Source organism: Lithobates pipiens, unplaced genomic scaffold, assembly GCF_037356315.1.
Source record: "Lithobates pipiens isolate NorthernLeopardFrog02 unplaced genomic scaffold, aLitPip1_a1.2 Scaffold_22, whole genome shotgun sequence".
Classification (NCBI taxonomy): domain Eukaryota; kingdom Metazoa; phylum Chordata; class Amphibia; order Anura; family Ranidae; genus Lithobates; species Lithobates pipiens.
The window spans coordinates 102181673-102195646 of record NW_027507784.1 but is presented as its reverse complement, the minus strand read 5'-3'; the positions used below and the strand labels follow the sequence as shown (position 1 = coordinate 102195646).

Here is a 13974-nt window from a genome sequence, read left to right as displayed (position 1 = left end):
TAAATTAGACAAAATTTGGGTGGCACCACCATGTGGCTTGACCAAAATGAATTTAAAATTCTAATAAACCAGATGGAATATTGTCAACTGAACAGTGACCGCATCCTATCAGATATAGTCAGTATTCAGATATTCAGTCAGACACAGGTGTTGTGGCTCTCTGAATACGATAGCTGCCATTGCAGATTTCCCCATTGATGCTGTTTAGGTGTTCAGACATCCCAACCTGCAAAAACTAATTTCAGGGAGGCGGCCAACTAATTACATGGAGGTGGCGCTTCGCGCCCCCCCCCCCCGTTGCTAAATATTATTTAAATCACCATTTCAATATTTTTTACAGTGCTTCTGGGGAAGGGGGTGGGTGCTATGTGGCAGTGGACGGTGTCAGTAGTTTTTTTAATTCTTAATAATTAATTTTTTTTAAATGTAATTTGTTTTGAATTTTTGTTCACAATGATTTTTGGGGGTTGGGGCAGTGGACAGTGTTGGTAGGGCAGGGGAGAGTGGTGTCAGTACTTTTTTATTTTATTTTTTTACACAAATTTTTTAGGATTTTTTTACAATAATTTTTTTAAATATTTTTTGTGGGGCTTTGGTGAGATGTCAGGGGTCTAAACAGACCCCTGACATCTCCCCTTTGAGACAGAGAAAAGGACAGAGAACCTTTCTCAGCACTAAAGACGAATGAACAGGAGACAGAGGCTCCTGTTCATTCATAAACTAAGCAGAGTAAACAAAGTTTACTCTGCCCAGTTATCACAGGAGCGATCTCGCTCACTGTGTCCCTCCAATTCCTGACAGATCCCCCTGCAGCCGGTGGGAGAGGAGGGGAGCCGGCTGCAGTGGACAAGGGGGGTCAGAGGAGGAGAAGAGGAACGGCAGAAGAGAACACAGTGGTCGGGGGAGAATGGGGGGGCGGAGAAGGACATGGAGGGGTCTGGGGCGGAGCACACGAAACAGCTGGGGATGATCGGTGTGGCGGGAGGGACAGCTTTGAACACCGATCTCCCTGTATAGCCTTTTAGCGGACAGCCGCGGGAGAGAGAGAAGGAGAAACGGCTGTCCGCTAAAAAACTATACAAAGGAGATCAGTGTTCACAGATGTTCCCCGCTGCACCGATTATTCCCGGGAGATCGGGAGGAGCTTGCTTCTAACTTCAGCTTGTTCAATTAAGCTTTGACAAAAAAAAACCTGGAAGCTGATTGGTTTGCATGCAGAGCTCCACCAGATTTTGCACCCTCCAGGTTTAGTAAATCAAACCCATTATGGTTTATAATCTGGGGATCATTCACTAAAGACTCTTTTGAAAACACTGTGGGGCTGATTTACGGAAACTGGAGAGTACAAAATATGATGCAGCTGTGCATGGTAGCCAATCAGCTTCTACTTTCAGCTTGTTTAATTAAAATTTGACAAACAAACCTGAAAGCTATTTGGTTTCTATGCAGAGCACCACCAGGTTTTGCCTGCTCCAATTTTAGTAAATCAACTAGGAGCAAACATCTCATAGATGGCCCTCCATGTTTTCTCCCAACAAAAAAAAATCAACATAATACCAAATAAAGGCAGAGAATGAAAGAGCTAACAATTTTGTGAAACCACAAATTCCAGCAGGTTTCTCTCTATCAGGGGCGGACTGACAACTCATGGGGCCCCCGGGCAATAGGAGATTATGGGGCCCCCAGGCAATCAGAGATTATGGGGCCACACAGTATACAATCACACAGTATACACATACATGTACACACAGTATACACAGACATGTTTCTATTGGCTGAGAAGGTACTGGAGAGGTGGGGCAGCTATAATCTCGGGATTTTTAGACTAAAATTATGTCGGTAAGGGACATTTCAGAGACAGATGTAAAAAAAACACAGATTTTTACATACTGTTCCTGGTTTTACTGAGGCTGGCAACCCTGATGGGGCCCCCTAGTGGCCCGGGGCCCTCGGGCAGAGCTCCGTGGGTCAAATGGTCAGTCCGCCCCTGCTCTGCATAGTGCCATGTGCTCAGTGGGAGGTCAGAAAACACAATTCATTTCGTAATTGATGGGACTCACCCAGCAACTTTTCTGATCTGTACACTTGTTACACATCACTGACTCAGACAGCATTGAAGCCAGTGGATCAGTATAACAGTCAGTCAATTAGCACTGTTAGGCCCCTTTCACAATGTGGCGGTAAAATGGTGCTATTTTTAGTACCACTTTACTGACGTTTTAGCAGCAGTATTCGGCCGCTAGTGGGGCGGTTTTACCCCCCTGCTAGTGGCGAGAAAGGGTTAAACCATCGCAAAGTGCTGCTGCAGCTGACAAGTGTTTTCAATGCCCTGCTTGCTGGAAAGGATACCATAACAAGTTTTATATAAAATGGTAAAAGAAGGGGAAGAAGCAGTGCATACAAAAAGCCTCCAACATCCCTGACATGTTTGAGGTTGCAGTAAGCAGTTTAGTTGTATATATGAGATCAAGGGTGTTAAAGGATTGCCATTAGACATGTGTGGTTCGTTTAGTTCTGAATTGAAATTCGGACAAATTTTTTGTTATTCAGAAATTTGAATTGTTCTGAATTTCTAAATTACAATAGTAACTAATTTAAACAAATCCCAAATAACGAAGCAAGATTTCGGACTAAATTTGAATTTGAATAGTTTTCTAATTGAATTTGAATAGTTTCTAATCTAATTCAAATCTCCGAAGAGAATAAAGTAGAATAGAAAAAAAAAGAATAGAATAGAGTAGAACAGAACAGAATAGAAAAGAAAAGAGCAGAAAAAAATAGAATAGAAAATAAAGGTATAGAATAGAAAATGCAGGAATAGAATAGAATCGAATACAAAATAGAATAGAATAGAAAGAATATAACCATCTTCTGAAATTCTAATTTGAATAGAATAAATTTAGATTCAGATAGAATAGAAAAAAATTGAATAGAAAAAAAATTTAATAAAAAAATAGAATAGAATAGAAAGAATATAACCATTTCACAGAATTTGAATAGAAAAAATTAGAATTTGTATAGAATATAAAAGAATAAATTTTAATAGAACAGAAAATAAAAGAATAGAATAGACTAGAATCGAAAAAATAGAACAGAATAAAAAAATAGAATAAAAAGAATATAACCATCTTCCAAACTTCGAATAGAATACATTTGAGTTTGAATAGAATAGAAAAGAATAGAATAGAATAGAAAATAAAACGATAGAATAGAAAATAATTTAATAGAATAAAATAAACAATAGAAAAGAACAATATAATTGTTTTCCTAAATTCAAATTTCAAATAGAAGAAATTTGGATTAAAATAGAATAGAAAATAATAGAATATAATAGAAAAGAATATAAATTAAAAACACAGAATAGAATTGAAAAAACAATAGAATAGAATAGAAAAAATATAACCATCTTCCAAAATTCGAATTACAAATAAAATAAATTTAATTTTGAATGGAATTTGATTTGAATGCAATAAACAAAACAAATTTTGAAAACGAATTAAACAAATGTAGCTAAACAAATTTATGGTGATAATGAATGGAAACTAAAGGAAACAAATTTTTTGTTCTGCACATGTCTAATTGCCATTTTTAATTTTCCTCTGGCACTGCAGACAGAGCAGCACATATTAGTGAATTGGTCCAAATGGCCAGACCGTATGAATGTCCCTAAGACCTAAACTAGAAATAAAGTATATTTTAGATATTATTTATTTGCTCTACTGCTTATTGTTAAAAAAATATACTCAAGTTTATTCAGGTACCTAGCTTGTCTGTAAATTGATGCACAACAAAAATGTCCCAGGAGTTAAAATGCAAAGCTGCTTTCAGTCTGAATGTAGAGAGGATTCTATAGTCTACATTACACATTTAAAATGTCCTTCCTAAATGTAGACATCCCAATATGTCTGTTATTAACATTATTAGCCATGGCAAACCACAAAGCCATTTTCCCATTATAATGCCGGGCCTATCAATTTGTCAATACCCTGATTAATTATAATAAAGAACTGTGATCTTGATGGCAGGCCCTTACTATTCATCATTTCTGTCATACAACTTTGGTTAACAAAACACTTCCATTACATGTTTTGGATCACAGCTGACAAACTAGGGTACTGTCATAGCTGGGCTCAGCCCTTCCTTCTCTGAGCTGGCCACTCAGCTGTCGGGTAATTGCCAGCTCCTATCTCTCTCCACAGTTACTCAACTGTTGTTGATATCCCGCTCATCAGTCCTGCCTACTTAAGCTCTCCAGTCCAGAGTACCTCTGCATTTGCCTTGGTCAACATCACAAGAAACATCTCCTGCATTCCTGTTTAAAGCCTGGCTTTGCTGACATCCCTTCTGGCTCTGGATCCTGCTTGCTGTTCCACTACTTTGATCTCTGACTTCTGGTTTTGCTGACTATCCGTTCTGGTTACTGAACTTTGGCTATGTTTTGACTACCTTTGCTCTTTTTGCTTTTATTATTAACTGGTTGCCGCCCACCCACTGTCAAATGACGGCGGGGCGGTGCGGCTCTTGTTCTGGTACTCCGTCATATGATGGTGTCCCAGAACAGCCACTCTCGCTCTCGCGGGGGCATGCTGTGCAGCGTTCGCGTTCGTGCCCTGTTGCTAGGACACGCTGCAACCCCGATCTGGGGAAAGAGCCATGGCTCTTTAAACGTGATCAGCTGTGTCCAATCACAGCTCGTCACATGTAAACAAGGAAGTGCCGGTAATCGGTGTTACTCGCCTCACACTGACAGAGTGTGTGGTGAGGAGAGCCGATCAGCAGCATCTCTATGCAGGGGGACATCTAAGGGATGGTCAGTGCCCTGATTACAATAGTGAAAAATAGTGTCACCATACAGTGCCCATCAAGTGATCAGTGCCCACCAGTGGCAGCAGTCAGTGCCAACCACTGCCCACAAGTGCCACCAATCAGTGCCCATTAGCAATGCCAGTCAGTGCTGGCAATTAGTGCCACCCATCAATGCCCATCACTGCTGTCAATCAATGCCCATCATTGTTGTCCATCAGTGCCACCCTTCAATGCCCATCAGTGCCCACCAGTGCCACCTATTTGTGCTGCCTATCAGTGCCGCCTATCAATGCACCCTATTAGTGCCCATCAGTGCCGCCTATCAGTGTTGCCTAACAGTGCTCATCAGTGCCACATATTAGTGCCACCTATCAGTGACCAAAAGTGCGGCATATTAGTGCTTCCTCATCAGTACCACCTAATCAGTGCCCATACATGCCACCTCATCAATGCTTACCAGTTCAGCCTATCAGCGCCCATGAGTGCTGCCTCATCAACGCACATCAGTGAAGGTGAAAAATTACTTAGTTACAAAATTCACTGACAGAAAAAAGTGAAAAACATTTAAAAAAAAAAAAAACAGCAGTGATTAAATACCACCAAAAGAAAGCTCTATTTGTGTGAAGAAACAAAGGGTACAGTGTACAGTGAAGGGTACAGTGTAGCACGACCGCGCAATTGTCATTCAAAGTGTGACAGCGCTGACAGCTGAAAAATGGCCTGGGCAGGAAGGGGGTGTATGTGCCCGGTAGGCAAGCGGTTAAACAAGTGTGATTTAACTGTACTTCTGTCTCTGTCTGTTTTCATGGTTTCTGACAGGAACTGCAGTTTATTTAGCACTTCATTTAGCTTGCACCCATCCAAATATCAAAAAAACTTCAGTGTATCGATATGACAAGCTCAGTAAAACATCACATTTACTTACTGTCATTTGAAGCCGTCTCAAGAACACCATACGGGGGAGCCAGGAAACTAGCCATGTACTGCCGATATTTCTGTAAGACAGGAAAATATTCCATCACTAAGCAACAGCTGAAACACTTGCATCATTCCAAAACCAAACATTACTACAAAATTCTCTGTTTTATCTACAAAGACAGATTTATTAAAGCAGTCGTTTTTACACTGCCCAGTGCTTGCCTCAAATATACAATCAGGCCTAATAATCAGATCCAAGGCGTAAAAAAAGAAAAATAAAATAAAAAAATCCCTGATAAATATAAGGCCGCGTACACACGCGGGGACTGTTCGCCCAACTTTGTTCGTCAAACAGTTTGAGCGGACAGTCCGCTCAAAATTAGCATGGACGGACTTGGCCACACACGACGAACGAACAGTCCGCTGAAACTTGCGCGATGACGTGAACGGCACGTACGACGGGACTAGAAATACGACGTCCTATACACTGCAATGCAACCTTCGCCGTGTAAATTCTTTCTGAGCATGCGCGGAACTTAGTTTGACGAACAAGCCTACACACGGGCGGACTGTCCGCTCAAACCAAGTTTCAGCGGACAGTTTTACGGAATTTCGGAAAAACTTTGTTCGTCAGACTGTCCGCTGAAAAAGTTGGGCGAACAGTCCCCGAGTGTGTACGCGGCCTAAGCCAAAATTGCTCTTTTAGTAAATCAGTACCAACATTTTTAGGCAATGAAATAATTGGAGAAAAAAGTAGAACAGTTTCCAAAGCAACCAATCAGATTGCTTGGTTCATTTTGCAGTGAAATCTAATTGGAAGCTGTGACCAACAGTTTCTTGTTTGCTATTTTGTTTGTTCTAGATAATTATACAAATATAAGTCATTGATCATATAATTATTATACATACATGTTCTAGATTGTAAGCTCTAAGGAGCAGGGCCCTCTGATCCCTCCTGTATTGATTTGTATTGTAAGTGTACTGTCTGCCCTCATATTGTAAAGCGCTGCGCAAACTGTTGGCACTATATAAATCATGAATAATAAATCCTGAATAATAATAATATTTTGCCAAAACATATATATTATTATAGTGGTTTGAAAATACAGGGAATACTGTTTCATTTCTTTCACTTTTTATTCCTTTCAACAGCACTAAAAGTTATAAATCTTATTGGAATAGAAACATGACATTGACATAACATTGATAATTCCAGCTCTGTAGGCATACATATACATTATTTAATTGTAAAATGTCAAAACACATTGTAACTTACCCTAGCTGGCTTTTCAATGTTATGTTTCATTTCTGGGCTACTAATGCTTGTATGGTTTTGGTGTTTCTGAAGTTGCATGCCAGATCGTGTACTACGAAATTGATGTTTAAATTTGAAAGTCTTTTCCATAGCATCACTCAAAGATCATTAAAGGTAACAGAGTAGAATGTTCGTGAAAATTAGAGTTGTGCCAGGCTCATCATCCTAAATAACGTTGGAGCCCTCTCAGCTCAGGTGAAGATATAAATTCCATCACAACAAGGATGTTCTGAGATAAATGGCAGTGATATTTATGGATCTTCTAATCCCCTCAGATGGGATAATATGACAGGTCCTTTCAGGAGTAGAAGATGCATTAGCTGTCTGAGATGAACTATGCTTTCATAGCTTACAGGCCTCCCTGTCACCATTTCTAGTTAACGTTTGTGAGGAGTTAGCAATGGTCGATAAACTTAATCTGGATTAACAAGACATGATTTGAGTTATAGAGACAATTGGTGAAAGTTCTGTTCTAATTTTTTTTAACTAACAAAGCCACATTGTCACCATTAATGTGTATCTAAAGCTGCATTTTTTTTTCATTTTAGTTTTGGATAGACTAAGTAATGATTAAAACCCTATTGGATTTTGTTCTTACTTTTTAATAATTCATTTGGTTCATAGCAGAAAAGAAAACAATACATTTCGGGGACAAAACAGGCTTCCCCTACCTGTACTTAAATGAACACAGATCTATTTGGTATATGTTTATCTAAGTCCATGTAAGCACAGTCAAAATTCCAGAAAACTTTAGACTCTTATGCCCCGTACATACGATCAGATTTTCCGAAAACAAATGTTCAATGTGAGCTTGTTGGAGGAAAGTCCGACTGTGTGTATGCTCCATCGAACATTTGATGTCGGACTTTCCGTCAACGTATTTTGGCTAGCAGGTTCTCAAATTTTCCGCCAACAAATTTTTGTTGTTGGACTTTCCGATTGTGTGTACACAAGTCCGTTGCACAAAAGTCCACGCATGCTCGGAATCAAGTATGAGCTGGAAGCGCTCGGTCTTGTAAAACTAGCGTTCGTAATGGAGATATCACGTACGTCTTGTACATCACTACGTTCGTAATTGTTGACTAACATTTGTGTGACCGTGTGTATGCAAGACAAGTTGGAGCCAACAACCTTCGAACAAAAATCCACGGTTTTGTTGTCGGAAAATCCGATCGTGTGTACGGGGCATTAGACGTTTGTATGGTGCTCTCATTGAACTGTATACTGTCAACTCTCAACTCTCCATATTTGTAAGGGGTGTGTCCGTTGAGTACATACTATTTTGCATGTTTCCTGTATTTTCGTGCTGTGTTAAGTGTATCTAATATCTATAAGGTAAAACTTTTGTAGTTATCAATAGAGTAGTAAGGAGCTACAAAACCCATTCAGGTATTTACTGTCTATGACACTTTTAGGGAGAATGACTTTCACTATTTGTCTTGTGGGCCACTGTCACTTCGATTGAAAGTGGGAGAAACTCCAAACTTCTGAGCTGTCACCACAACAGAAATAAGGGTCCTTTCACACGGGGCGGATCAGTTCTGATCCGCCCCGTGGATATCCGTTTGCTCAGCGGGGATCGGCGGAGTGATCCCAGGGAGATGACAGCTCCATCTCTGCACACTGCGCAGGGACGGACCTGTCACAGCGCCGCTCTCCCCTATGGGAGATCGGATGGCGACGGACCGCAGTGCCCGTCGTCATCTGATCCGATCCGCAGACGGATGGAAAAATAGCTTTTTCCTCCGTTACACTTTTTCGGATCGGAGCGGGTCGGATGTCAGCGGACATGTCACTGCTGACATCCGACGCTCCATAGACCTCTATGGAGCACCCGTTCAGGTCCGCCTGAAAAACTGACAGGCGGGCCTGAACGGGACATCAGTGTGAAAGAGGCCTTAAGGAAAAACCTTTCAATGGGGAGACTTTAGTTGTCCCCTTTGGAGGCGTATTCTTCATTTTGGAGAGCTTCCCTCACACTTCTTGTTGGGTCTATACGGGACAATGTGAAGGGTAATCTTTAGAATGGGACATAGATGACAAAACAACAGGCAGTTTATTCATTCCTTACTCTATTCAAAAATATCTAAAATGTTTTTGTTTTTTTCTAATAATTTCCTAGAGATACACTTTTAGGGACTAGAGGCCAAACATGAACTCATGAACTCCCAGCTGGTATGACAGTGATTACCAAAAAACCAATGCTGCCTAAACTCTACTTTCTTATTGCAAATATTGGGTTGCAAGTACAATGATTGCAATAGCAAATGAAAGGCCAGTTCTTTAAATGTATCTGAAACTAAATATTTTTTTATTATTGAGCCTTATATAGAATAAGGAAGGGCTATAATCTCTGTCAGGTTTTCATTGCTGTCCGTCTGGGAGATTAACCTCTCTCTATTTCCTGGTTACCATTATCAGAGAATGTTGGGAAGACAAAAGCTTTACAGTTGTCACGGGAATAGGAATAGAAAGGAAATTTACCAAGGGAGCACCTGTTCTAAGAGTGGTTTTCCTATCAGTTTGGAGAAATGTTCTCCTCTTGTTGTATCCGGGGGACAGGAAATTAGGGGAAATTTTCCCAATGGGATACAGACAAAAAAAAAGGCAAGTTTTACCAACTTAAACTAAAAAAAAAGTTTTGGCTTTACCTGTTGTCTGTATTAATGTATATTCAAACAAATACAGTATAGTGCAAGAACGTTGGAGCACAATTACAGGGGGTAGTGTCCACTGCTTTAGGGTCCATGATGTTTTGGCACCCAGTCCTTCCCCTTTATGTACCATCCACCAGCTCACAATTCAAAATAATAAAGCTGTTTGCTTCCTTTCAAATAATTTTCGACATTCTGTAATTTGCTATTCATCCTTTTAGTAGACTTCCCTTTATATCAATATAATAAATAATGGATAATGTTAGTAGGTATGGGATTTCTGGAAAAATATATTTTAAAGTTTTTTAGAGTCAAGACTGGACTTCATTGAAGGGCAAATCAAACTTTCATTAGGTTTTTGAACAAAACGAGAGGGCCCTTTTTGAACTAGGGGCCATGTGGTGCTGATTTACACCCCTGGAAGAATATTTTGAAGTGTCCTTCATGCTATATGTTAGGCTACATGGCTTGCCTGGCAAGGTAGAAAGAGTAGTAAAAATAGCAAGTGTTATGTAAGGCTGCCTCTTAGGATTCAAAGGAAAATCTGTAGAACAAATCAGTGTTTTAACTGAATGTACAGTCTCATGCGAGCTCCTGGAGCAATTCACACTCTAATATAAACACAGAATCTGAGAGCTGATAAGGAGCGCTCAGCCCACGTAGGCTGCCCTTTTGTACAGAATATAATAGCTCGGGTCCCACTTGACTGATGGCCTTTTTATATTCACGATAACCCAATGTCTATTACATTCCATTACTGTATTAGCCTCTTTTTAATCTGCGCTTCAGCTTTTTCACAAATCCATCGCTCTTTTGCAAAAAACATTTCTTGATTCTTACCATAATCAGCTCTGGAGAATGATCTTATGTGCTTTCACTGCTCTTTTTATCCAAAATACACATTTTTTTAAAGGTCAAGAAATAGAAGAATTGTGGTTCATTTTATACCTTACAACAAACTTACTGGGTTTCTAAGCAAATATATATATCTATATATATCTATATAGATATAGATAGATAGATAGATAGATAGATAGAAAAATAGATATAGATATATAGAGATAGATAGATAGATAGATAGATAGATAGATAGATAGATAGATAGATAGATAGATAGATAGATAGATCTATATATATATATACACACACATAAAACTGTCCCACTTGAACCAGAACTGAAAAAGAAGCATACATACCTTTTTTGTTGCCCACACTGCCAAATGTCACTCTGATCCTGAAAAATGTTCTGCTGAAGGCTGTATCAAAACCAACACTTCTGGGATAGTCTGGGCCTCCTGCAGCTTTCACTGGTTCTTCTTCCTGACCTCTATATCACTACTATATACTGTAACAAGTGGAGGTACAAGTGAGAGTTGTGGGGGACCCAGAAAATCAACACTTTTGTTGGTTTCAATGTGGATTTATGCAGAACATGTCTAAGGATTGCTTTAAACATTTTTGTACAGCCATGTGTTTGTTTCAAGAAGCTACTTAAAGTAAAACTAAACCCTTCTATAGTTTTCTGGAAGGAAGCTGCCATCTTGACCTCTGATCTTCAACTGCCATGATGCGGCACATGTGATCAGTTATGACACCAGCCAATTGATGGTTTGACAGTTTGGTTGCGAGCACAATCAATGTGACAGTTACATGACGGACACGTTCCAGAAAGTAACAGTTTTTTTCAAACTGTTGAATCCATTCTGCTTTAGGCTGGGTTCACACTGCTGCGGGGGGAGATCCGGATGTGATTCGCACCGCAAATCACATCCGATCTCCGTAGCGATGCGAGTACAGCCATACAGATAGTATGGCTGAATTCGCATCGCTCCCGCAGCAAACTCGCACGGGACCCTTTTTTGGTCCGCAACAGAATCGGATCGCATGGGTGTTCACACCATGCGATCCGATTCCTGTGCGAGTCGGCAGATCGCACTGCGATATGCGGACGGATCTGGGGGTGTCATTAACATATCATTGACACTCCCAGCCGTCCGCATAGGGCAGTGTGAACTGCCGGCGGGAGGTGTGCGATGCGGGAAAACGCCGCGGATTTGCGGCGTTCCCACATCGCAGCGGTGTGAACCCGGCCTCAAAGTGTATCTGAAACCAAAATGTTTTCTTAGCTTTGGATAAGGGCATGGTTACAACCCCTGTCAGTTTTTTCTTTGCATTGGAGAGATTCACCCACTCTGCATGTTCTTGTGGCTTTTGGGAAAATCCAAACTTTCACTGGAAAGGGGACACTTGTTGCACTCTGCAGGAAGACTCATTATACTACTAGAGCGCTCAACAGCGCCCTGGTAGTTCATTGAGACCTACAAGCCAACAGCCACAAAAGGCTATTGGTACTTGCAGATCTCACATCCACAGAACACTGCACATTAATGAAGCAGCTGGGCTGGTGGAGCCCCACACAACTGCAAACCTTTTTTAGATTGTGACACGGGGGATCGGGAGGGTTGAAGGGGCCAGTGCATCACATGTTACACCCTGAATATGGGTATAACATGTTATAAAAGCTGAACTTATCCTTTAAAGCTACCAGTCAGCTTCAAGCCTTCCTTGAGAACAGGTTAAGCAAAAAGAGAAGTTACAGAGCACACATTTAGAGAGTAGACCCCCCCCCCCCCCACCATACATGTGAGAAACTGTCTGAATTCTGGTTGCCGTGAAATGCACAGCTTATTGAGGTAAGTTAAAAGGGCATTTTGTACTTCACACAGCTGTAGCATTTTCTGAACAGCATCAGTAGCTCACTGATTAAGGCTGGCAATACATTATACAATTTTCTTATTCAATCGCCTTTAGATTTACCTTTGACTATGCTGTGCAAGGGTCTGCCTGATTGCATACAAATTTAAAGTGTTTAGGTTTGATCTCATAATATATGATTTTGGTTACGCTAAAGGAAAATTGTACAAGAATATTATATAATGTATGGCCAGCCTTAATTTCACTAATTGTCTGGAACTTCCAATATTTGCTCACATGGAAAGTGCTATGGTTGTACAACAATCCGGGAGTGAGTCTGAGTGTTTTTTAGAAAAGTTTTATATTCTTTGGACTATCTAACTCTGGTTTAAGAACGCTGTTAACTTCTCCAAAGCCTACACAAATTCTGCAGTTGGCCACCAAAATGGTTCTCATCTGGCACTGCTGCCCCACAACAATTTTGTTAATGAACCCAGCTACACACAAGCGTGCTTTACATGCCAGGGCTGCTTTTTACTCCCAACTCAGACCTATCCAGCTATTTCAGGGATCATTCAACACTATTTAAAACTGTTCTGTAGCAGCAAAAATGATAGAAGTTTGTTTTTTCTGAAGCACCCTCTACCATAGCTTTGTAGTGCAATCAGTACTGGTAATCCATAATCCATCTGACAGCTGCTTTTCTCAGACGGATCAGTAACAGCTTACCCATTAGAGGTGAATTATATTATTCTGTAGTCAAACAAAAAGAAGGAAATTGAAATTGTTGAATGTAAACACAGTGCAGGTGCAGGAAAACCCCCAATGCTACACCACAGATGCTTCTCACCATTTTTTTCACCACTTTTAGTCTGCCTCTTCATTTCTCTGCATACCAACGTTTTAGTACATCAGTGCCAACTATAACTTTATGTCCTAAACTTCCATGATTATGTCTACACTAGAAGATGGGGTTTAAACCAGATGGGACAATCCTGTAAAAGATTATCAAGAGATTTGACAGATTTCTGTAATTGATTAATTCCAATGATCATCAGCTCCATCTAATGGCCAAAATGTGGTATAGTTTTCTGGACTACTTCCAAGAGAATATACACTATATTACCAAAAGTATTGTGGCACCTGCCTTTACACACACATGTACTTTAATGGCATCCCACTCTTAGTCCGTAGGGTTCAGTATTGAGTTGGCCCATTCTTTGCAGTTATAAGAGCTTCAACTCTTCTGAGAAAGCTGTCCGCAAGGTCTAGGAGTATGTCTATGGGAATGTTTTACCATTCTTCCAGAAGAAGCATTTGTAAGGTCAGAAACTGATGTGGGCAAGAATGTTTGGCTCACAGTCTCTGCTATGTCATCCCAAAGGTGTTCTATCGGTTGAGGTCAGGACTCTGTGCAGGGCAGTCAAGTTCCTCCACCCTAAACTCGCTCATCCAATTCTTTATGGACCTTGCTTTTTGCACTAGTCCAAATCATTTGGTGGAGGGGGGATTATGGTGTGGGGTTGTATTTCAGGGGTTGGACTTGGCCCCTTAGTTCCAGTGAAGGGAACCCTTAAAGTGGTTGTA

General features: G+C 40.5%; 1 protein-coding gene across 6 annotated transcripts in view; it reads right to left on the bottom strand.

Annotated features, from left to right (window-relative positions):
• The window catches only part of RAPGEF4 (Rap guanine nucleotide exchange factor 4), a 497448-nt gene that overhangs the window by 194343 nt on the left and 289131 nt on the right, over window positions 1-13974 (bottom strand). For all 6 annotated transcript variants that reach the window (XM_077448013.1, XM_077448014.1, XM_077448015.1 and 3 more), the window contains one exon: window positions 5732-5801. In XM_077448013.1, the coding sequence (XP_077304139.1) occupies window positions 5732-5801 (70 nt within the window). The remainder of the gene's footprint in view (window positions 1-5731; window positions 5802-13974) is intronic.